Source organism: Tinamus guttatus, unplaced genomic scaffold (assembly GCF_059628265.1).
Source record: "Tinamus guttatus ecotype Peru unplaced genomic scaffold, ASM5962826v1 Tinamus_guttatus_pri_ptg000008l, whole genome shotgun sequence".
In the NCBI taxonomy this organism is placed as follows: domain Eukaryota; kingdom Metazoa; phylum Chordata; class Aves; order Tinamiformes; family Tinamidae; genus Tinamus; species Tinamus guttatus.
The window spans coordinates 3375081-3401447 of record NW_028288542.1 but is presented as its reverse complement, the minus strand read 5'-3'; the positions used below and the strand labels follow the sequence as shown (position 1 = coordinate 3401447).

The 26367-nt window shown below is 40.5% G+C and overlaps 1 protein-coding gene across 1 annotated transcript in view; it reads right to left on the bottom strand.

Moving 5' to 3' along the window:
* Window positions 1-7056: 7056 nt before the first annotated feature.
* The window catches only part of SYTL5 (synaptotagmin like 5), a 48803-nt gene continuing 29492 nt past the window's right edge, over window positions 7057-26367 (bottom strand). Inside the window, exons 7-17 of the mRNA XM_010223048.2 lie at window positions 26001-26130; window positions 24428-24534; window positions 21636-21728; window positions 18520-18585; window positions 17787-17965; window positions 16830-16932; window positions 14654-14815; window positions 11754-11862; window positions 10222-10357; window positions 7797-8005; window positions 7057-7212 (exon numbers count right to left, since the gene is read on the bottom strand). Of these exons, the coding sequence (XP_010221350.2) occupies window positions 7070-7212; window positions 7797-8005; window positions 10222-10357; window positions 11754-11862; window positions 14654-14815; window positions 16830-16932; window positions 17787-17965; window positions 18520-18585; window positions 21636-21728; window positions 24428-24534; window positions 26001-26130 (1437 nt within the window). The 3' untranslated portion in view covers window positions 7057-7069. The remainder of the gene's footprint in view (window positions 7213-7796; window positions 8006-10221; window positions 10358-11753; window positions 11863-14653; window positions 14816-16829; window positions 16933-17786; window positions 17966-18519; window positions 18586-21635; window positions 21729-24427; window positions 24535-26000; window positions 26131-26367) is intronic.

Here is a 26367-nt window from a genome sequence, read left to right as displayed (position 1 = left end):
GAAAAAACTTTATCAAAACATTGATAAACTCTGAAAGATAGTACTCACTGCCAATATGCAGTTGAGAGAACTGCACAATTCAGCATTGACGTAGAATCTCTGAGCAAACAACTGCTCCACCTGCAGATGTTAAAAGAAGAACCAAAAAACCTTTAACGAGAAGCAAACAAGGCTGAAAATTTAACAATACCAAACAAGCAATGAAGAAACAGAGCACCTCTAACAATGGAAAAAATGGTTGATCTGGCAAAGCTGTCCAGCCAAGCCAACCAGAAAAAAAAAACAAAGTCCCTAAAACCAAAGGAATTTTAAAACACGAAACTCGGTAGCAGCTGGGAAGTGAAACCATTCAAGACTCCTCAGGTGTGCAGGGGGAATTCCTGTACGATTGGGTGTGCTGCTCAGTGAGTGGCCAGCGAGAGGACGTGGGTGGTCTGGCAAGGAATAAAAGCCAGGCACCCGTGGGAACCCTCGCAGTCAGCCCATGGCCTTATGTGGGGTGGGATGACCTTATGGGCCCATGGGACCCTACAGGCCAGCAGGGTGGCCTTTTGTGCCTTTTTTATTACTATTTTTAGCATAAATCTCCCCCAAAGTAATACGTTTTGAGTTTTCTGTAGTACCAACCTGACTTTTCTTGCCACAGCTGCTAATCCTACCCGGCCTCTCTATCAAAATGTAAATCCCGCTTAAAGGATGAATTGGGCTGGGAGGACCGAAGGAGGATTCCAGAAAGTGAGACCTGCAGTGAGAGCCATCCCTTCCCCTCTCATCTCCAGTCTCTTCACCGCAGCGCGAGTCACAGACCGCAGCATGCGGATGGATACAGGGCTGGAGGCTCCTACATCAGGCTGGAGGCACAGTCCGGTTTTGAACATGTTCTGAACAAAGAGAAGAATTGTTTTAGGCCAGAAAGAAAGTCCATGTTGTTGTCATGCAATACCTTTGGCAACAATCCTTTGCATCTGGAGAGGAAGGAGAAAAGCTGCACATCTCTAACCTAAAAGCTTAAGCCACATTCCTTGGGAGAGAAAACTTCACATTTTAATGCTGAAACACCCTTAAAAGTCTTAGCTCCTGTTCCCAGGAGTAACTTAAGTAACTTAAAGTACTTTCAAATACTCTTATGATTAAGAGAGCGGTTCCTTGCAACCCACTTTTTAACAGCAAGGTGGTGGCGTGATGGAGCTGAGGTCATGCAGCTGCAGTAGCAGGCAGTCTAGGCACTAACCTCAACTTCTGCCTCCCCTTGTGACGGCTGCTAAGTGCAGAACGTGGACAGAAGGGAAGGACGGGGGTCCCTTCCTCCTCGCAGGGCTCCTCCCCGCTGCGGCACCGCCGAGAGCAGCCAGGGCTGGAGGAGCAGGCGGGACCATTTGCCATCGCTCCTGGGCATCTCTTGGACCCGTTTCAAACAGCACTGCCAAGTACTGCATGCAAGGAAGCCCTGCTGCCAGCGCAGAGCGTTCTTGTGCATACTGAGGTACCACCGTATCTTCCACTGCTGCCCATGCACCGCTCAGAAAGTAACCGTGACCGGAGTATCCGGTTGCTTAGAGGAGCCCACACTTCCCTCGTTTACAAGGCCTTGGCATCTATCCCCCCGGACAAGCAGGGCAGAGAGAGTGCGGCAGTGCTCAACTGTACACAAGTCAGAGGCATCTTCCAGATCACCTTAAAAAACTGTCCCCGAGCAAATCTTGGCAAAATCAAAAAAAAAGGGCTTTTATGCTTATGAAATAAAAACTAACATAAAAACACGTATGGGGTAGAAGATAATCCAGGCAAAATAGCAGAGAGGAAAAAGAATGCACATCTCTGAAGACAGTATAGGCTTCTGGCATTATTCATCACATAAAAATGAAGCAACAGGTTCCCCTCAATAGAATAATATAGGATATCCCTAAAAGACAAGTTTATATACAATTTTGGAGAGACAGGGACACGTGAACATGTTTCATTATTTTAATTCTAAAATATATTACAGTGTTTTTGACAACAACTACAGACGAGTTACAGCCATCTCGGCGCACAACCCGAGGGCAGAGCGCGCAGCAGTGACGCTCCGGGCCGGGGCGCGCGGCCTCAGTTCGGGAGGGTTTGACACGCTGCCCTTCCCTTTATTGGTACTACTGTTACGTATAGGCAGCTGCAGGACTGTTACGTATAGCCAGCGGCAGGACTGCACAAGCAGCTAGCAAAAGATCCAGAGCAGAACGGAGGCAATATGAGGGTCGTGTGATATTCTCTAATGGCTGCAAGGAACAACTTCATTTGCTTCAAGCAAGCCTCAACAACTACAGCTACCCTTAAAAATGCACACTAAGTTCTCCGGAGCAGTAGGACACAAATACAAATATGTTATGGCCACAGAGCACAATTACTGATGTAGCTGATCCATATAAAGGGTCAAGATGCAGGAGGGCTAAGCTTCAAAAGCAACCCCAAAGCCACCTAAAACCAAGTTCAGATTCACTCACCAGTGCCAACATACACAGCATAATCGACACTGCATTATTACCACTTACCAGACAGCATCTGCCCACATTCGATCCCAAGAGAAAAAAATTCTTCGGCTACAGTGGTGAGGATCTGCTGAATTATGGTAAGAAACCTCACTGCAACTGAAAGTCTTACCATCCAATTTTGGAACGAATCATATCTTTTTATCGCCATTTTTATATGTTTCTTAAATGTTAATAATAATAGCAACATTAAAAAAAAAAACAAAATACCTCTAAGAAAGTTTACAAGGTGCACAGACCAGCTGTCAGGAGATGGTTAATTTTTGTCATTGTTTTAAAGTGCTAAAAAATGAATACCGTATGTTAGGAAGAAAAATCTCAGGTTTTACCTCATACAGATGAAAGTAAGTGGAGCTATTAGCTAACTGTTGCATGCTGCCTCCTTCCAGATACTTGAGATGAGCATTTAGATGCAACACTGCCTGAGACTGCTACACCAAACGGGATCTTCAGAGAAGAATTTTGTGATGAAGGCCGATGAGCTGAGCAGTGGGGTGGAGGGTTTTGTTCCTACACAGACTTAGGAACCACCTTTGCTCTCTATCCTGTGTGAACCCACAGACCAGATGGATGTTGAAACAGGGCTCTCAGCTCTTTTCTGTGCATAAGGAAGACACAAAAAGCAAAGCCAAACCTACGTAGTTCTGAAGAGTCTTTCTTTCCACTGACACTAGAGCAAACCCCAGGCATATTCTCCTCCCAATTAAATTTACTGCTTTACATGCATGCAGCTGGGCAATGTGCAGGCCCCTCAAGAAGCCCAAATTATGCCAGTCCAACTCGCTTTGTTCCCCTGCTTATCAATGTGTACTGGTGCAAGGTCAATCGCTGTGTACGTATTGGAACGTACTGGAGCTGCCGGGGCCTGATCAGGCAGCAAAAAGAAGAACAAGGAATAATAGATAAAATGCTCCTTTCACACTTTCTTAGCATGATTTGCCTTGGAGGAGACACAGAACCAGAAGCTCCCTATTGTCATGATTAAAACATACTCACCATCCCAACTCTAATCATCCAGATGGGAATCCAAGGTGAAGACACGATGTCTACAAGGCATTTATAGAAGCCAATGGGGCTCAAGTTTGCACGGGAAGGTGGCAGTAGTGCCCCTTGTAGGGCACCTGTTCTCTCCCCCTCACTCAAACGGTAAGACAACAAAGTCACAGGAGATGGGGAGACCACTTCACACACTTCTTTAGCCTGCTTTTGGCATCCACACATGCCAACGAGAGCATCAACACGTACAAGTCCCCATACAGCCTGTAAGTTGAGCAGGGAAACTCTACTTGAGCCCTTCTGCTTTCAGGAAGCAAGTCTGGACACCAACCCCTGCCGTGAGGACTTCGACAGCCTTCAGCACCAGCTCTTCTTTGTAGCCCCTGGCAATAACCACATTGTCTACAAAGGTATTTTCTGACCCCACTTGGTATTTTACAGCGATAGTTGTGCCTTCTCTTTAATGAATCAAACCCTCTGAATCTAAGCACAAGGTGGTGGTGATGGGGGGGAGAAGACAGCAGTGAAAGCCCGGAAGTTAGACTGCTAGAAAAACAGGTATCACTGTAAAACACACATTTTCACATTTTCAAAACCCACTGCAGAGGAGAGATTCTTCTTCATTGAAAACATCTTCTTTTATTTAGGACTGTCGGAAGAAACAATTTGGAAATAATAACTCTGTGTCTAATTATTCAGGACAGGAATTTATGAATTTGTGGCTAATTTCTCCTAAAACTTAGCCTTGAATAAGCCATTCACACATCTCCAATATCACAAAATACAATACAAAAGGGAAGGTTTTACCCTATTCCTGGCTCTTGTCTTTTTGTTCAGCCTGGTAACACGCCATACATGATGATGCACAAATACAGGCAATTAATTCAAATATCCGGGAAACAAGAATTCCTATCTGCAGCTAATCATTTTGCACTTTTTTCCAAACCACAGCTCATTTTTGTAAAGAAAAAGAACAGAGACATATGAGATATCACTGTGGCATTTTCCACACATCAGAATTTCTACAAATGTATCCCCGACGTCAGAAAGCAGCAAAGCTTTTCAAGCCCTGCTGGTGTTGATGCCTACGCTCGTGATCTCTCTGAGGCTTCTTGGGGGCAAAGTCTGATAGTAATTTAGTAATTCAGTAATTTAGAACTGTCACTGCTAACCTGAGACGCAACTGCACCGGGATATTCCAGATGCTGCATAATGGCAAACAGCACAGTCTTGCCTGCAATTACTTCCCTTTTGAAATTGTTCCTTTCCTATGCTGAACCTCAGGTGACACTCAAGAGTCTATTCAGAGTCTGGCCTGTATTTTTAGAAAACTCAGAGTGAGATTTTGGCCCTACAAAAGGAAATGGAGGGAATTAAAGCTAGCAAATGAGCCAGGTGACACTTTCAAGATGAGTATATTCATTATGAACTCTAAGTTGAGGCCAAAAAGCAGAAGTAAAATGGGCAGAAACTTAAGGAAAGTACAGGCTCTTTCCTTTCAAAGCAAGACAAGATTTCGCTAAAACGATAATGTTAAAAACTTTAAAAATATCATTCAAAAAGTAGCAAAAATCTTACACTCCATATTAAGTGAAAGACTTAACTCAAAATTATTTTAAGCTTTTCATTTTGGTGAGAGAGAAAGGTTTCCATTTTGGGGCCCATCTTGGAGATATTTTTTGCATTTCATAGGATCATTATGGTTGGAAAAGACCTTCAAGATCATCAAGTCCAACTGCAAACCCATCACCGCCAGGCCTGCTAAACCATGTTGCTAAGTGCCTCATCTATTTTCCCAGTTTCACCATCATAATGAAATGAAATAAACAACTGCACATTGCTTCCCTGGAGGTCTAATAGGGATTTTATCCTGAGGAATCACACAATCACATCCTTCAGTTTTAACAAGGTTTATCTTTTTAAAACAACTTCCACTAAATGAACACTAAGCTTGTGTCTCCACATCAATATAATGTTATTAATCACAAAATAAATGTTGGTTTGTGGTAAAACTCCAAGAAGACACAGACTCTGACTCTGTTAAAGAGAGAGGTCGTTTAGGTGGCAAAAGACAGAGTTGATACTTTGGGGATCCTGATGTAAAAAACCTACTATTTAGAGAAAGATAATTATGAAAAAAAAAAAGTCATAAAAACATGTGCTGAATATTTGTGCTCCACTTTAATAGTTCACTGCATTTGTGGCATAAGAAGAGAAACAGACTAGAATAAACCTGTGTCAAAATTAAAGTCTCAAAATTACTGTTGACCAACTATTGTGGTTAAGACCACCAATGACTGAACTGGCTAAAACCCTCTTTTGTTGTTAAATCCATTGTTAAACAGGAAGAAGTTTGGGGAAAAAATGTCTTCATTTAGTTCATACTTAATGTGCTTGGGCATGCCTGAACAGGATTTGACCCATTCAGAGAAATTCACAGCTGTGCAAAGTGTCCTGGCGTGTCTTTATTTGTGTCACTGTATTTGTCACTCTTCTGTTCTTGTCTTGGCTAACTATACCCAAAACCAGCATGTATTTCATCACAGCAGCTCACCAGGTGGGATATGAGAACATCTCCCCCTCGTTCAATGACGTCTGAAGGTCTTGGCTAGAACTCTCGACCGACTCAGAAACATAATGCCACCATGTTCTTGTATAAATTGTTTGGGGATTGTTAGGAATTATTTTTATTAGAGGCTCTTCATTCATGCTGAATCAAGTCTGCCTTTTGCACAGAATACCCAAAGAATGCCAGAACATTGGCACTTCATCGCAGAATCACGGAATGGTTGAGGTTGGAAGGGACCTCTACAGATCATCTAGTCCAACCCCCCTGCTCAAGCAGGGACACCTGGAGCACATGGCACAGGGTGACATCCAGGCGGGTTTGGAAGATCTCCAGAGGAGGAGACTCCACAGCCTCTCTGGGCAGCCTGTTCTAGGGCTCTGTCACCCTCACAGGAAAGAGGTTCATCCTCAGCTTACACCACTACATCTGCTGACTGTTTCTAGTGTGCAGAGCAGCGCATTGGCCTTCCTTAGGGTGCTGCTTGGTGCTAAGCCTGCTATCCAATACACTGCATAGCCCATGTTACTTGTTATCCTTCAGAAACCCTGTGCCTTCTCATCTTCCAAATACCAAAACACAGACTTGCTCTGAATCTGCTTGTACTCCGTGTCTTTTAGGCCAATTTGGACCCAGAATTAAACACATACAATAGGCATTACTTGTCAAATGAGAATCTGATCACTCCATGTTCCCTTACAGAAGATGTCCAATGGCCACACACTACTCATCAAAACAGAGAGTAAAAGCTCGGTTTCATCTCTGTGCAAGGTCAAACTTTCACTAGTTTCAAGAGAAAAATCATCTGTCCAAAAAGCCAATGTTAAAGACACGTGTGCATGAAAGTGCAGATGCATTAAAATCTCACTTGGAGCCTTAATAGCCAAGGCAAAGTGTGTAACCCTTACCCACTTTCATGTGGGCAAAGCTACAAAAGTCTGGACACCACTGAGGACATGAGCACTCTGTAGTTAAGAGTCCTTCAGAGCCTGCGTTTTCCCATGCTGGATCTCAGCATTAATATCCCCTCCACAGGAGTTCCAGGACTGTCAATCATCTTCTGCCAGAGGTGCTGCTCCTCCCCTTGAGAGTCCATCCAGTCAACCTCCTTGCCATTACTCACACCTGCCAGTTGCAAAAACACAAGAAATTTTGGCATGTTAGTAAAGAGTTTCTTAATATCCCTGTTGACTTGCTTCAACAGTGTTCCTGAAGATAATACATTTATGCCTGTCTAGGGTTTTATACTGAAAACACTTGTCCTTTTCTGCATTTCTTCTTAAGGAAGCTCTGTAAAACACTGCTGTGGCATACAGGCAGAGGTACATAAAATCCTCATCATGCCTCTGTACCACAGATTTTTTCCTAATGCATATACAGCTCTTCCAGATTACACTACTGTCAACAGAAGGCTGTTATAAGCAAAAGCTTCTCCTCCTTACTGGGATACTAATAAAAGTTTCCAGGATACTTCCAGTTCTTCACTTGGAAGATGTATAGCTGGATACTAGATTTTTCTCCCTCATTCAGTGGAGGCAAGAACTGAATTACTTGCAAGGGACACGTTGAATTCCCTCATTTTCCATTGGTCCACTATTTGCATACAGTTCTTACTCAGTAACATTACTATCCTCACATATATAAGTGCTTTGGGAAAGGAGGGAGAGCAGAATTAAAAACAAGTAGTCCCCAGCCACATGGGACCTTACCACTTCCAGTGCTCAAGCGGACACCTCCCAGGAAGATGTTACTGGAGAGTGACTCCTTGTCCCACACAGTCAACTCAAGGCAGACGTTACGTATATCCCTGGAACTCAAGCCACTAAAAGCAAACGTATGATTCCACTGGGGATTCACATTCTTCTTTATTATGGGGGTTTTGTGTTTTGTAGCTTTGTTGTCATCTGGGAGCAGGTACCTGGAAGACAAAAAAAATCAAATGGTAAGTGGGATATCATGTAATATTCACAAATAGTTACAGCCATGTTCAGGCCCAAACAGAATCAGGAACCAATTTTCCCACTAAAACTAAAATAAACATTTATATGAAATACACATTTTGCATTTGACTCTCTTTCTTTCTTACATTTATAATGTCTGTATCACCAACAGAAACTGAACTTAGGTCTACTTTCTCCATGTCTAAGGTATCAGCCACAAACTTTTTATTTCAGTGAGATTAAATACAGACAGAATCCAAGTAATGTTGCCTACAGATGGGACCTCTGGAGTTATCTAGTCCAGCCGCCAACCAGAACTGTGGAGCCCCTCTTCAAAGACAACAGTACCTTGTTAGTAGATGTTAGCAGATGCCTTGTTAGTAGATAATTAACCACAAGGCTGTCAGTCCTATCAGCAGATAAACAACAGAGCAGAAAAAGGAGGAGGACTGCAACCTCCCCTCCCCTCTCCCACAGAACGTCTTGTCAGAAAATCAGAAACAAAGCCAGGGTAATTACAACCCCACGGGTGGCAAGATGCTGACTGGTTGTAAGCTTTACAACACTTGTGTTAAGACAGTATAAAAAGAAGTTGGTTTGAAAATAAAGTTGTCTCACTCCGAATCCCAGACTGAGTCCGTTCCTTCACAAGGTGCAACACAGAACATGACAGAGGGGCCGCCAGGTGGAAATGGAATAATATGACAGGGAGCACTAGGAATTGGCTAATGTCCTACAGAAATACAATGGCTGTGAAGTCTGACAAACTCCCACATCTTACTTTACTAAACAAATGTTAATACTCTAGTTTCAAAATCAGAGGACTCTACAAATCTTCAGAATCTGCATCTTCCCCTTCTTCAGCAGTGTCTCCAGCTAATAGTGCAGATCAGACAGCTGCAACATCTGAACTGATTCACAGCAACCTGGTTGTGTGCTTGGCCATGACACAAGAGAGACCAATAATCCAGAGGAAACACATCCGTGTTCCACTGCACTGAATAATCCATGCAAACAATAACAGACTAGCACCAGTAAAACCTTTTCAACTATCTGGTATTTGCTCCATTTAACACCTTAAAGGAATAACTTACATTTTTGAACAATTCAATATAATAATGAGTAAAATTAACATAATTTTGTGTGCAAACACAGTTATGCCCTGCACCTAGCACTTTCTATACAGTCTGGATTTTGAATGTCCAATAAGAAAATGAATGTTTGTGTCCATTGGGTATTTGCGTACACATGCGTATAGGTATACAAGTGACAGAGAGGTTATTTTTCTTCAAAATGATAAAATCAAATCTCAAGCTGTAAGAGCAAAATTTTTAAGTCTTCTGTCAAAGAACGTATCTCATGGTTAATGTTTAACAATTATAGTTATGAGATTTACCTTTAAAATCAAAAATACACTTCTGGGGAACCCTCAGCATTTTATGTTCCTTGACATCGTACTACACGCTGAAGAGCTTTTCTAATAACTGTTAGGAAAAATATCTACTTTTGGTACAAGAGAGAAATACTTTCTCAATTAGCCTGAGTAGTTGAATCACAACAGAATTTGCTTACACACACCAAGAATATTCTCTTTCTGCACACTTCAGGTGACATCCATTAGGAAGATGGTGCCAGCTTTCATAGGTGCTCTGCTGTCTGTAATTTTACAAGGAACCCAAACACCCTTGTATTTTCCTGAAAACTGATTCTTACCCAAGAGGTAGTCTAAGAATATATGTTGTTTCAGTTACCTGGAAATGTAAATGCTACTATCAGATCAAAGATCATCTGAGTCCTACTTTACAACTTCCCGCCTTCAGGAATGACGGGTAATCACCTACCTCTCTCTGCTGACTTAACAGAAGCATTTTCTTGTACCAATAGAATGTTCTATAATAACCTGCACATTAATATACTGAATAAAAATGAATGCATGAAATAAATGTTATGCATAACATACTGGTTCTTGACCGACTGCTACCTTGCTACCACTGCAGGTTTTTCTTTTGCTACCCCACAAATTTCCTCTTTTAAGCACACCATTCCAAGGTATCAGCTGCAGCTCAGGACTGATATGCAACACACACATACATGCATGTACTGAAAAAAGTGGGGTGAGCCAAAGAATGGTTCAGTGCAGCCATTAAAAACGCCGGGATAAGGAAAATAGAACAGAAAAAAAAAAAACAGAGACCCCTTCACAAAAGTGTCAGATGTGCCTCCTGATTTCACCGCTGTTAAATTCTTAGCTTCTTTGATGAGGACTTCTAAAATACCTCCAGATGGCAAGTGAGAGTCTCTCTTTTTTCCTTTTTTAAAGCTCTTCTTTCCTACACACAAAACAAAGTAGAAACGTTATCATGAAGAAGTATATACTGCAAAACTGATTTGGAAATGTTAGTCTTTTTTGGCTAGATTCCTTCACTCATGTCCTTCAATGGAATTAAAGTATTTCTTAAGAGCAGACCCTGATTTTCCATGGTGAAGAAACAGAAAGGTAGGGGTGGGAAATCACTCCATGTTTGATAAAGAATTTGGCCATGTAACTAGCTAGTCCTTGCTAGACACAACAGGGTGCCCTAATTGAAGTCCTTTTCAAAAAACAGATATTTGTGGATTACTATGTTGAATGCAAAGAACTGTCATGTCTTGTAAACCCTAACCTCTTTTCAGGATTCATTTTGTCAGTAATGTGAAGGCAGCCCTGCATTACGAGCAAGGTGCAAATCCTCTGTCCCAAAGCTTAAAATATAGCAATAGGCATGTGTTCTTTTCGTAAGGATGCACTGCTCCATGGAGACTGTGCCAAAGGACACAGTGCTCACTGACACACTTCTGCATTTGAAGAGCAGCACGAGGACACGTGCACTTGCTGCTGCTGTGGGTTCTACGAGGCTTCACAGCAGGGACCACAGGCTGATCAGAGATGAAAATATCAGAAAAAAAAAAAAGATTAGGAGTGATGGTAGATATTAGCTTAAAAAAATGCAAGTAGTGTATATCTGGATTTTTCAGTCAATAATTAGCTTTTAACAGGGAATATCCTGGAACTTACTGCTAGCAGGTAAATTTGCTAGAACACAACGAAATAAAAACTAATGCACCTATTGAATGCCAATGACAAAAAACAACACTGTCCATAGACAGAGGCTCAGCGAACTGATTACTGTTACCACTACAAAGCAAACAGGAATTGTATTTTCCCCTGTATGTTGCTGATGAAAATAATGGCACACCCTCCCCTCTAAAAAAAAAAATTTACAGGATTCGATTATAGGAATAATATGGCAAAATTAAGCAGAAATAAAGGAACATGAAAAAAGGGGGAAAACAAGGAGCAATTAAGCAAAAAAAGTAAGCTAAAGGAAGTCTATTACTTTGATCAGGCTCACATTGTATGTAACTAACTAGTTGAACAACCACCACACAGACAACGATTTAGACTTCCTTATATGTGACTGTCCTCAATCATATTATTGACTACCTGAACTTTTTCTTAGTTAAAATCATAGCTGTGCATGAACACTTGCCTGTGCACACTCATCTCTGCTTCGCTCTGAGTTTTATGTAAGAGAAGGGAAAACAGAGCAGGAGAAACACAATTTGAATTTTCTACAGATAAAGGCAACAAATATATTTAAATACATTTTCAATCTTCTCTATTATTTAGACTTACGTGAGGAGTTTTAATACGCAGATGGATGATATATTTTGTGTTTGCTTTACCTTGAAACTGCCCTAGAGGAAGCATTAGGTTTCTCTCTGGGGGAATGTAGCGTAAAACAACTGTCAGTTCTCCTTTATACTGAAGCCCACCATCTGTTGCTACCTCCACCTGCCAGAAATAAAATGAAAAAACAGGAATCCATTTAAGCATAATTAAAATGAAATGGAGGGGGTAAATATTTTGTTGTACCAATAAGCAGTTACAGATGCTTCAATACACCAAGATGTACCACACTGCTTTAATGAGAGACATTCCCAAAGGAATATAATCACATTTTAGAAAGCTATCTGAGCTAAGGGATGCAAGATCTCAGAAGAACAAAATCGCATGGCATTAGACACTGGCTGGTGAATACACACACACATATGAGAGAGAGAGAGCCAGCCAGTATGAAGGAGTGAAGAAAAACTCACAGCATCAAACAGAAGCAAACTTAAGCCTGTTTCGGAAACATAATCTGTAACTAATTTGAGATTATTCTGATGCTCTTATTTACACTAATTAATAGCTAACTAGTTTCATATATTTTAGAAGAGTCACTTTTGGAATGGAAATGCAGGCAGGGAGCAGAGAAAGAAGATGGCAGAGCCCAGCTCTGAACTAGAAAAGATTCTTGAAAACTAATGTTATTCCCAAGGTCCTTCCCCTTTTCTATTCATGCACCACTACTACATCTTCTTGTTTTACAAATGCTTGAATCCTGCTCAGGAAGAATGCATCCAGTACTTTTCAGAGCACCTTAATTAAAAAGGTATTAGGCTTTCATTATGTTTGCTGAACTTCTATTTACGCTGTAAGAAGTTAGAAAGTAGATTTTAAAAACATTAGATGCAACACGGAGAGAACATGATATGGCAGTGAACAATGACTTCTCCCCATAAAAATAAAAGGCACTGAAAAAGAAGGTCTAAGAAAAGCTAAGGCCAGCCTTGATCAATGCTGACCACTGCTGAGACTTCTCAGACGTTCACGTTTCTGTACACATTTTAGTGCTCAGGCTTGGGTGCAAACACACAAATCTTCCTGACCCCTCATAGACCAAGAATGTCTACAAAGACAGAATGCCCTGGAATACTGAGAGAGACACCAAGGATTCGGATTGAAGCACACAAAAGGGCAAAAGACCACTCAATGCTCACTGAAGAAACAGGTTTTAAAATCTTCAACCTTTTCGCTACAGCAGCTGAACTGAGAGAACAAATAAAGCTGCAATAAAACCCTGCAAAGGGGGTTTCACTGACATTCCTGTCAGTGTCCAACAGTTCAAGCAGGAGAACCGCACGTACCTCATGAGGGTTTTGGTGTCAACGTTTTTAATTTCGTAATGCAGTCATTTGTCAGTCAGAAATAATACTCTATTTGCTGATCAGTGATCTTAGCAGCACTTCCAATTTAGAAATATTACTCGTAACATGTGAGGATATAGACAAGACCTAGTCTGTGTGTTTTCCTTGGAGAGAAAGGAGGAGTTTAAAAATCCGTTTAATGGATTTGGAAATAATCAGACTCGACCATCCAGTTAGAATGGCTGAGATCTTTAACACTTCATTACTTTTTTCTTGAGCAACAGGGCTTCACCATTTCCTGTTTTTTTTTTTTTTTTTTTTTTTGGGCAGGAGTTTAAAAAAAAAAAAAAAAGTCCGTCCACCCATCCCTCCCCCTCCACCACCACAAGACTGCAAGGAGACAACGATGACAAGATTACTGCATGATAAAAAGCTCAATCTTATACTTACATTGCATGCAAACAGTAAGCAAAACAAAAACAAAATGTCCTATTGTAATGGTGAGCACTAAGCAAATACAACAGTGACACCAGCCAGTGCTACTATAAAAATGTAGCGGCGAATTCTCCTCCAAGAGGCGACCCCAGGCAAGCCTACTGACTAGGAAGCAAGTCTGCTGGGAGTTTTATTTATGGGCTTTATGGCTTGAAAGACACGTGGCACAACCCTTATCTAGACACGCTGCTGACCATGTTGACCATCATCAGCCACTTTCTCTTCCCGATATCTCAGGTCCCTTCAGGCCGCAAAGCAAGACCTGGTCACTCTCACTAGCAGAGCTGACCGGGCAAACAGGGCATGTTCTTTCTTGCCATCTCCAAAATGCGACGCGTGCAAGTCTTACAGAAGGGACTCATTTTTATATGCATCTTCTGACAAGTTACCTACTGAGCTGCACATTTGGGACAGCTTAGGCTAGAAGTATGCCCCACAGAGTGCCATACCTGGAAAAGGCATGCAGTCATGAGACTGCAATCACATCCATCAAGGGAAGATGGAAGATAAAAACCAAACACTCCCTCCTACAGCCCCAAACACAACACTATTCCCTTAAACGTAACACAGAATAAACGAGGCATCTGAGTCTGCCTCCACATCACTTGTGCCACAATCTTGCACTTTTCTGCACTCTGAACCACTGTGTTCTTGAGAATTCTGGCTACGATAGCAGCCAACAGCTCAGGAGTCTTGAATCCTCAAGTTTACCACAGCTCCTTGAGTGGCTTCCACAAATGAACACACCGGCCTTCGCCAAAGCAGGGGGTGCCCTGGCGCCAGGAGTCACCACGGCCTCGGCCAAGTACCAGGCAGACCCGTTTCACGGGGACGCTGAGCTGCAGCCTCATCTGGCGCCTTCCTGGTCAGGGCGATGCTTCGCCACGGCTGAGAAGTGCAAAGTACTTGGAAATGAAACATGCATGTAAATGCATGTAAAGTCTTCACAAAGCCTTTAAAAGTGATATGCTTTGACTGAATAAAGACCAAGCATTATTTTTACTGCTACGTTAGACAATCATAAAGTCACCATTTTATAAACATGCTCCAAAGGAAAAATAACTAAGCCTCATTAAATTTGCTTCACTGCAGTTCCACTGGCCCCTGGAAACCCTTACCTTGGGCTGGAGCACAAACCACTCATCACCCTGATTATCAAAGTTCCAGGAATCAAACGGAATTTCCACCTCTCCAAGGAAGCTGTTGTGTCCAAATCTGTCATAGTGCCAGACAGAGATCTGCAGGGTCCTGGTTTCTAGCTGCGTGTGGCTGATGACATACTACCAAGAGAAAAAAAAAAAAAAAAACACAAAAAAGGAACCATCAGAATAAGCATAAATAATAGTTTCCATGGCGTCTTTTACAGCTCTAGCTGAATTTCACAAAGCCCACAGCAGCTAATAAATGGTGCATGAAGCAGAGATTTGTTTTCTTCACACAGATTGCTCTAGCTGAAAGGCTAAAGGAAACTGCTAACTGTAACTGCTTTCTTTGCAATCTGCATACACTGGTAATTAATGCTATTATTCTTATTGTCGCTTTCCTGTATTATCTATAGGATATTTATTGCTATAAAGGACATTATGATGCTTTTTATAGCTTTGTTATAATTTATATGCAAGAAACCTATTAGTGTCCTTTCATCCCTAAAGAGAATCTACTGAACACTACTTCCTAGCAGCAGTGCCCTACTCTCATCAATTGTACCTTCGCCTGCACTGTTCTGGAAACTACTAATCCTGTATCTGCAAAGTATTCACCAAAAGTTTAAGTTACTAAAAACTACTCCAAAGAAACATTTTATTCGAGCAAATAACACAGAAAATTATAAACATCTGGAATTCTAGCTTTGTATACCCTGTTTTTAGTAAAAGGCCCGTTAGTTCCATGAAGTCCACCCTGCCCTTGGTGCGGGCTGAGGAGACCCAGATGTTGTATTTCTTTGCATCAGGAATAACGTCTGGATGCAGACATACATCGTGCAGGAGCTCAGCTGGCTCTCCACACAAGTGGGCTATTCATATATAGATATGTCCAAGACGGTTAATCCTAGATGCCAAAAGTTACAGAGCTGTGATATTTAGCCACAGAGGAACATACAACTCAGAGAGGGAAAGATTTTCACTCCTCTTTTTAATACTAGCAACATGAGAGTTGCTCATCTACCAATAATTGAAACAAGTCCTCTTTGTCCCAGTTTGCCTTTTTAGCAAGTGGTAAGCAAAGTTGCTTGCTAACACCTTTTTTTCCTCAGTTCAGACAAGTCTTAACTTTATTACAAAGCATTTACAAATAAGGCTATAGAAGAAGCTCTCCCTCGGCAAGCAGTCTGGCCAGACCAAATGAGCACAAGTCTGTAAAAGTACTTTATAGCCAGGTTAGGCCACATATACTGGCCAGGGAACATCTATTAATTTCTATTATAAGAAACTTGTTACGACATTTCTGAAATTTTTATATATATATAAACGTTTCAGGGAAAACTAGAAAGAGGTTTTGGCTTCGTAACAGCTGGTTGGGATGATACTCGTCAACTGACAGGCAACAGAAACAGCAGCAGCCTTGAAGTCCTGGAGCCAGGGAGGCAGTGAGGGGGCGCTCGGAAACTCACCTTTCCTACCCGCACCCCTCAGCCAAGGAGGTAAATAAGCTGATCCCGAGGAGTGGGAAATGGTTTATCCTCTGTAAACTGGACCCAGGTGAAAGGTAAAGTAGCCAAGAGGCTGAGCACTCTCTGCCACCAGCCCTCCACAGGAATCTCTCACTGTTCTCTTTTGCAACAGAAAATGAATGTGACTACATCAGCTGGTGAAACTATAGTTAGCATTTTCCAGACAAAGCCATTTCTGCTTAAAAAAATTAAAAAATTAAAACCTCCCTAGAGAAATTCACATTTTACTGCAAAAGGGTATTTCCTCTTAAAAATTACTGAGATGTGAAGTTCTAACTCAGCTCTACTTCAGCATCACTTGTTAACGTAGACAAGACCTGAATAGTCTTTAAGGTGTTTTTTAATAGCTCTGGGTTTAGGTTAAATGGGAACGTCAACAGTTTTACAAGAGATCTATGGAGACCAATACAAGTTTTACCTATAAAGCGAAGACGCACAGAAAGATGCTCCCTCAATGCTGAAAGCCAGAAGTTATAGCTCATAGGCCTACTACACGTTTTTGCTTAAATATTTTCCTTTTGAGGTATACTTTCCAAATTCTAAACCCCATCCTGGAACACTGCTATGTCTATAAGCATAAACAGGACATTCATCACAGCTTATAAGAGACACACTGTTCTCACCTTGAGCGTCTCATTAAACTCCGGATTGGTGCTGTTACTTTTAATTTTAGTCTTGCGTTTACTTTGGCGGGACTTATCAGGTAAAAGGTAGGCTTTGACATAGCTGCAGACCAAGAAGCAAGTTATTAGCAGGGAACGAAAGCAACCAATTTGAACTAGAACCTGCCAGTGCTGCATCAGAAATATAAATGAGGAAATTAAATCTGGCAGACAAACTCATATACATATATAACAGAAAATATGAGAAACAGGCAAAGGTATAGTCTTTATCTAAAAACACACAGTTATATTACGCTGCTAGGACCAAAATAAGCAAAGGGCAGAGCTACTCATCCTCAGAAACGTGAAAAGCTTCCCTAACAGCAACTCTGGTATTTAATTATTGCCTGGATATATATGCCAACAATGAAAATGTAAGAGAATGAAAAACTGATACATTACATAGTTATTATTAGAGGCATACATTATTACTTCTTGATATATGAGGGAATTTACATGTTTTATGGAAAAGTGTAACAAGAAGTTCTCCGAATATCGGTCTGTGCACAGCAGTTCTATGGATGCAGGAAACCACAAAACAGCCTCCCTCCCTTCATCCAAAGCATCATCCGACTTGATATCTTACTTCAGTTTTTGTTCTAGAAGCAACATAATAACTCAGTTTTCCTGCTCATTTCTATTTTTCACCCTTCTGCAAAGATTGCCAGTGGAGAGGTTGATATCTAAGTAACTTTATAGTTTCCCCCGGTGTTGTCCTAAGAAACGTACTGAAAAAGAATTTCCCACAACATTTCCCCAAAATAACCACCCCCAAAATGCTGGTCTGGAGCAACTCCATCTCAGACTTGGTATCACAGCACCAGCTTCTGTCCCTACTGCCCTACAGGCACCTCTGCAACGCAGCAGAGAGCACCCGTAGCAGAGTCCAGAAGGAAATTAATCCATCCCTTTGCTTACGGATCTGTCCTTTGCTTCTTCTCATCCGCCACAGCCAAGTTTCTGCAACTTTTCACCAGGATGTTGAGCGCACCCGTTTTGTAGCTGTAGCTGATGCGCAGAAGGATCTCACCGCTGACCTTCACGTTGCCATAGTCACCAGTTTCACTGTATACGCTCAGCATGCTGTTAATGCTAGTCTGGAGGGGAGAGGAAAAGGGCTTAGAAGCCTGAACAAATTCAATCTGCTTTTTCATACAGCTTCAGCCCTGCAATACTGTAACATTTGTTAGGATTTTCTATGAAAACGGATATATCAAAGAATGGAAATCCAATTGCTTCTATTTGATGTAAAAGGGAATTAAAAATATACTTAATCATAGTTCAAACATCTAGAGTGTAGTTTTGTTTTGTTTTGTTTTTTACATCTAGGACTCAAATCTACTTGTAGAGATGGCTAAATCTAAATCCCAACCATTAAATTTATGTATAAACTGAAGAACAGACAGGCTACATAAATTTTAAGCTCACACGACAAGTTCCAAGGAGCTAAAAACCATCTCTCTGGCTCAGCTGTCCCCTGAATTTTTACTGCATCTCATAAAATGACTTCAGGTAGAGCCATGAAAAAAAGTGTAAGGACTTTAAAGTCTATAAGGACATATATGATCTTTGTGAAACACACAGTTACGGTCTTCAACACAAACAGAGAAACCATAAAAGTACGTTAAGCAGAGCATTCAGGAGAACTCACAGTGTCACCATCTGCTTCAGGCACATTTAAGTAGGTCCATTTTCTATCAGAACCTTCTGGGAAATTCTTTAAAGGCAGCAGTGCAAAAGGTCAAGAGAGAAGAGCATTAGATAGCTGAAATAAGAATCAGTAGGAGCAGTGATAAAGTTTTACTCACAGACAGGTAAAGAAACTGCTTGCAAAGCCATAGTGAGAAAGAACAAGAGATATCACCATATGAAAGAAATCTTAATTTCTTCCATATACGTCAGGTACCACAGAATACTTGTTTTAAGGTAACTAAATAAACAGAGCTGAACTATCTGCTGTACCAAAATAAACAAATTAAACTGCAAAACAATGAGTCAGGAGAACTGGATTTGTATCAGATTGTATTTGGATGTATCCTCCTTTATTCCTGCATGGACTCAGTTCTCGCTTAAGCTAGTCGAAAGCTAACTTTTCATGTATTTGCAGTATTGGGCCTTTGTAAGAAGCTTCAGTTTCTACAGCTCAGGAATTTGTAATGGTACATGCAAAAAAAATTAGATGTTTAAATATGTAACTGTGCGGGGAAAAAATACAGCATTAAAGCATGGGGGAACAGTAACTCTTTTAAAAAATAAATTATCCCCCAAATTAATTTTATACCTCATGTAGGAATAATAAAAGGAAAATGGGTTTTGTTTGCACTTTAGCAAAGCTGTGTTTCAGTTGGGCTTCTCCATAACTGTCCTGGAAAAGGGGTAAGGAGCAAAAGGCCTGTGCTTATACTGCTATGCACAACTGTAGAGCTGGCTGAGATGCCATGGACAGGACTGGTTCACATCACTGGGCAGTTAGCAGTGCACACGGACAAACTTGTTTTATTTCTGCCTATTCCTGACATGTTAAACTTAATTTACAACTTTCCACCCGCAGCATACATTAAAAAAGTGCTTCTACACAATGTTAGGGAATTGAATGGTTCAGTATATGGTATAAAATGCATTAGCTATCCTTTTAACACAAAAATAATTTATATAGCAACCTCAGAAACCCACGAAGTTACATCAACATAGAGGCTATGGCACTGGGACACCTCAGTTTTCTTGATGTGATAAGTCTGGACAATAATACATTAAGGTGTTTAGGAGAGGGATCAATGAAGGCTGAAGGTAAAGCTAAATACACAGTTCACATATTAGTTTCAGAAATCAAAGGCAAACACACCCTCATGCTAAGATACAGCTCCCGACCAATGTCACTTGTCATTTTTGCTCACATAAACTCTAGCAGTTTTCGAGTATCCTTACCCACTGAAATATTTGTTCTGTTAGCTTAAGTACTCATTCTCCAAAGACCCACTCTGTAATATAAGCTCTCATACTTGGTGAAAAGTACTTCATTTAGAGCCTATTCTTCATCAATAACATTATTTCATAGTGTGACATAAGAGCACACAGGGATTTCACGCACAAGCACATTATGGAAAGAACCTGTACAAGGCAGAAGGCTCCGATGTTTAGAACAAGAAGAGTAAAAGCAAAAATAAAAGAGCTTGCTCACTGAAGTAGCATGTGGTGACATTAAAAATCACGTCAGGGTCATACAAAAACAAGAGCATTGAGATGTGAGATTATCTCGGACCTACAACAGTGGAAAAGCAGGACTTTTTTTTTTTTAGGAGAAAGGTCAAAGAGACAAAATCTGTATGAGAAAGTAGAACCAGCGCAGAGAGCACAGCAAGAATATTGTCTGCAGTATTTGAAGAGAAGGCTCATTTCTTGAAATGCAAAGCCTTGACCAATGGGCCAAATAGCAAAAGCACTCAAACACCTGCACCTCTCTCATGCCTATTCAGAGGACAATATTCAATTCTGTCTACAAAACCTATGCCACCATGCAAGTGTTGGAGACCCAAGTCATACTCAACTACAGGTAAGTGGGTATAATTAAAGCAAAGTCAAACAAATTACATTTGCTCAGGTGTGATCTGGCGTGAAGTGCCAAACATCTCTGTTGTATCCTTTTTTTGAGTGTGTGTGTGAATTACACTAATTAGGAGGGAAAGTGTCTGGACACAGACACCAAAATGCTCTGTAAGAGCAATTTTCTCAGCCCTTTCTCCTCCCCAGGTAACCAAGCTCTGGTTAACACACCAGGCTCTTTGGAATTAGAGCTTAAATGGTCATTCTCTTGGCCCTCTACAGATACTACTGGAAATGCAAAAAAAGAACACAGTTTGACTGCTAGGGTCATAGACCAAAATACCTCTTCCCATTCAGCATACACGCTCCTCAGCTTTCTTCATTTTCTTCAACATTCTTACTCTACTTAGAAAGTGCTGCAGTTTACTGGTACTCCAGGTGCTCCAAGGCCCAGCAGAGAACGGCCAGAAAGGGCTCTGAACTGCCTGAAGGTGCCGGGTTGCTCACACCCTGGCTGTCATCCCAAAAACGAGCAACACAGCTGGCAGCCATAAACTAGACCATTTCAAAGGCTTTTTATCACCCTTTTATCAACTGTTTTCTTTCCCAGTGAATGACGGATTGCATAATGAACTGTGGAAGGCTGGATATTATGTGTCACGTTATGGAGAATGGGGGAAGTTGGGCTGGGGGATGGACAATGATTCCACAGAAGTGGAATCACAAACACACAGAGAGCACTTGTGTCCCAAGAACACGAAAGAGGAGCCTAAATTTTTACCATGGACACTACCCACTCTCAATACCCAAAAGGTGGAATGAGATGGAAGATCCCATCACATTCTTTTCTTTGCTCCCACCACATCAACTACACCTCTGCAAAGCTGAGTAGTCCCATACTGCAAAAACTTATGGCTTGCCCTTTCCACAGATCAAGTTGGTGTGTGGGGAAACCTGCTGCAAAATATCTTCTCCTTTCAGCATATACCACAGAAAATTGCTTTGTCTAGGATTAAAAAAGTAACAGAAAAACTATAAATAAGTGAAAGGCTTTTTCTAAAGAGCAAAACAAATGAAGATTTTTTTTTAAATGCTTTGAGAACTTGAGCTTTTAAATGCTGTGAGAATTACAACAATGTTGTTATATGGTATAATATTAAATCAATTTTGGAGAAGGAATTGGCTTATGTGAAAGGAAAAGCATATATTTCTGACTCAAGGCCTTACCGTTGATAATCCACTAGTCATATGTCCATGTCTCCTTGAATAACGAGAGGCCACTATGTCATCAATATCTTCTTCTGTCTCACCCAGGTAATCCTCAGTGAAAAAAAGAAATAGTCATTTTAGTCACTGTGTTCTGTTCTGTATTCGGCCAGCCTCTGTCACCAAGTTTGGATCCACGTATTTTTTGTTTAAGGAGGACTTGGCAGGATGCAGTCAAAACCCACATCTCTGGAGAAATTTTGATTTACATTTTTCACACCCACAAACTGTTGTATTGCCTCTTCTCATTTTAACTGAAGAAGCAATTCTGTTAACATGACCCATACTCTTTCCTTTACACTATTATATACCTAGACATTGTCTTTAAAGCAAATGATGACAGATTTGGGTCTCTGAGGAAATAGACATAGGACCAAAAAGAAAGGTATTCTCTCCAAACTGCAGTTTCTCATTTAGATAGTCAAATACTAACAGTGCTTCATAGAGAATTCTAAGGACAGATGATCACCGGTTCTTATCTGCAAGCACATATAAAAAGCTAAAATCATGGCTAACATTTAACCTCCTAATTTGTTTTACACGACAATGATTATCGTTCTCAGGAGGTGTTAGAGAACTGCAGCTACCTAATTGGTTCGTGTTGCTTATTAAACTTAGAACATTAATCTCAGGATCTCCAGTGGGGGCTATGAAATGCACATTGCCCAATTACTTCTAATAAAGCTACTGAGCATGTGATGAACACTTTTTGGTCAGGAATTCAACATAAATTTTTCTAGAGAAGGCATTCACACTGGAATATAACACAGATTTAACTGGTTATGAATAGTCCTTGATAAATACTTCCGCAGTGTGCAGATTTGGGGAGGGGCGATTTCACTACCAAAAATAAAGCAAGTTAGACAAAGAAAATATTCATTACATTATCCAGCTCATCTTCTCCTGTTTGTGTAAAGCATTTTCCCGACAGAGCTGGGAGCAAATCAGCTAAAAGCCTTTTCCCAGCTTTCCAGTGACAATTTTCAGCTAGTTATTTATCCTATTTGCATGTGACATCTCGCACCCCACTGCTACAAGCACCGGAGGACCTCAGCCTGTTCGGCCTGCAGGAGGTTGCCATTTTTCTCAGGCTGAAGGAGCTCTTGTTATTCTCATCACACGTCCTTCTTTTTGTCTCTTGTTTCAAGCACCGAAGAAGCTAAACTCCAGCAACACTATCCCTATAACAGACACCTGCATCCATAGTGAACCTAAGGCGAGACTCTGGAAGTCCTGTGAATCAACCAACCTTAAAAAACACAGTAATGCTGAAGCTGATAAATGCAATTCAACTGATTTCTTAAGAGAGTGAGACACATGGGTAGAATAAGGGCTTTATAAACCCTTTTCCTGAGAAAGCTTAAAGAGGAATTAGCCTTCTCACAGGTCCCACAGCAACTAAATTAAGGTTATGGCACAAGAGAGGTCCCCTAAGAGCAAAGAAGCTAAAGAGCTGCTGAGATCTGATAAAATGCATTTTGAATCAGCAAAAATTTCAGTTTGAGTCAGCAAAAAAACAGAAGAACTCTAAATAACAAGAAAGAGCAGAAAACCATTCTGGACTTGGCATACCTGGCGGCTGCCTCAGAGGACTCCCTAAGAACAACTAGGTCACCCTGTACCATTAGAAAAGGACATTGATGTAAGATAATTCAAGACTATTTTCTTATTTTATGCTTTCTTCTGCAGTCTTTCAAATATGTTAATCAAGAATGTATCCCTTTTCTTTGCTAGAATTGAAAAAAAATTCTTCTTTAAGTTTCTCTTCAACATGAACTCAGGTTAATCCAAGATATAGGAAGGGCTTTTTTATTTCTTTAAAAATTAATTCAAACAAAGCAATGCTGCAGAAAAACTCTCTGAGTGCTTATAGCCCAAGGAATGGATAGCAACTTCTAGCACATTATTTACCACCAACCCACAAGTATCAAATGCTACAAAACAAGGGGCAACATCTCCCATGGAAAATGCCCTTCTGGCAAGAGCAGATGTGAGAGAGTCCTTTGTTACCAGAAAAAACACTGCTGTCAGAGGGCTATGTTTTTGGTTTTGTTTTTTTAGCTACACAGTTATATTTTGAAGCTTTAAAATAAACTATAATTTGATGAATAAAAATTGGATTTTTTTTCTCCTCGGGCATGTTTAACAATGTTGGATATGTACATAAGAGGATAGGGAAGACGTGAAACATTTTAGGAAAAGTGATCCACATAGAGCAGTATGAAAGAGTTATGGGGACATGTGGGAGAAAACACTGAGTAGGAAGAATAGGTGGTAATGGTGGCAGAAAAGAAAACTGTGGCTTTATCTGACAAAAAATACACATGGAAAACGAAAAAGATTAAAGCATTTAAAGTATTTTTCAGCATGAACATTAAAATCTACAGAAGTATGAATTAACATAACTTTGAAGCACATATAACATAGTGCCTGAGCATTACTTTCAAGCTTGATTTTATTCACTTGTAAACTAAAATAAATAAATAAATAAATTAGTAAGAAACTAACTGTGACTATTCATTGGAATCATTCTACATCCATCATACTTGGAAGACGAAGCTGTTTCCAAATTGATATAAATACAAATAAAATGTATATAATGAGGGGAATATTTGTTCTATATAAATATGTTTTTATATTTATATATTTACTTTTCAACTATATTGGGTATTACATACATATATATACACACACAGAGCTGATTTCGTAAGCCTGAACAAACAAAATTTCCACCAGAAATATTTCTGACTCACCAAGTCTTGATCTAAAGCACTAGGTACAGATTTGCTTCTTATGCTCAGAGCATCCTCATTGCCTTCAGAGAAAGATTCACTCAAATCTATCTCAGACCGACTGCGATCTGGAAAATAAAAATAATGAAAATGTTCATTACAATTTGTAAAAACAAACAAACAAAACCCCTCAATTTTGCCACTATTTAATAAGTGTTGGCTCAAATGCAACATTTCTAAACAACAACAACAACAGAAAATAGTATTTCTGCAATATTTTCTGTCACACAATTTGTAACTACTGAACACCAAGATGAAAAATGGGAGAGCATATCCTATGACACTGTTCAACCTTCTGGCCAATTCTTTTTCCCCTGCACTATTTATCTGCTGCAATTCTGTTCCCTGTGGATCATACTGTTGACCAAGCTTGTGCCTTTCTCCAGCAGGTCTATGAGCCTGGGACACTGCAAAACCTATGGCACGAGCATTCACAGTGATAACCAAACCATCACTGAACTCAACAGACTCAATGTGTGTTTCTGCATTAAGCAATTACGGACACAGAAAGTATCCTTGCTGCTACTGGGGTTTCCTTTGCAGGACGGAGAAGTGAAGAAGTGTCTTGAAGAAAGATTTTCTTAGACCTCCACATAAAAATATTCTGTGCCACTGGTGTCAATCAATCACAGAAGAAAGTGGATGGAGAGAATACATTTACAACCTGCAGCATTAGTCTGGAAAGTTTTAACTGCTCATCTTCCAAGGCCCTTTGAGACCTCCCAACAACAGGAGACAAGGGCTCTGACTGAGGCCTGTTTCCAGGTTCCCTGTTGTTTTGCTCTTCATCCGTCTCCTCTGGTGACATGAGACCACTTCTTAACTACTAAAAAACCCTTCATTTTATGAGGTTACAGAAACAGACTTTTCAGGCAGAAAGCAGCAGAAGTGCCTCTGCCTAGAGCTGCAAAATGCAATATTCCCACTGATACTGTGAGAGCAAAAACCTAAGGTGAAGAACGTTATCTCCATTGATTAAATCTACGGAATATCCATAGGCTTCTGCTATAGGCTAAACTGAAATGAAAGACAGTCCTGTTGTACTTCAGAGACGAACCTGTAAAGCTGAACGCATCCTGTCAGGCTTGTAAAAAGCAGGCTGAGTGACAGAAAAGCAGAAGACAGGGGGATCCTGCCTCCTGTTTCAAATAGGAAAAGGAGGGGAATCTTCACCCACTGCTGTAAAATGTCTCTGATATCACCTTCCTGAGCAAGCCTTTACTTTACAGCCTCTGATGAAAGGAGGCAAATCTCCCAATCTACATCATGTACACCATTTTGTATATCATGTACAAAAAGCAAACAGCACGAAGATTACTGAGGGTATGATTACCATTTTTTTTCATACGTGAAATTTATTGATACACACTTGTTCAACAAGAGGGAAGACTTTTCAGAATTAACGGAAACAAATATGAGAAATCTAGATCTACTCCTTCAATGTGCACTATTAACTGGAAGTGCAGAGTCACAAGAGAAGGAATAATTCTCTGATGTGGAGCTGGCAGAAAGAAGTTAAAGCCTTGATACTTGCCTGATGATAAAGACACTCTAGAAACGGCAATGGAAGGTGTTCCAGATGATTTCCTACAGTGCTTTTTTACTAAATCTTCAGATACACTTCCACTTGCTGGAAAAATCATGCCATTTCCTAAGCCAGTGACCTGCTCAGTAAGAAAAATATAAGAAAGTATATAAAAAAAAAAAAAAGGTCAATCAGGCTACAACATAACTATTTCTATTAATTCCTGGATATGCAGAGCTCCTTTAGTATCCCATTGATTATTAAATATATTTATATTATAATCTAATCTGTACAGCACACACAAAATTTGCGTGAAGACGCAACTCCTGCATACAACTGAGCTTGCAGCTGAAGAATCAGAGCAGAACCCCTGGAA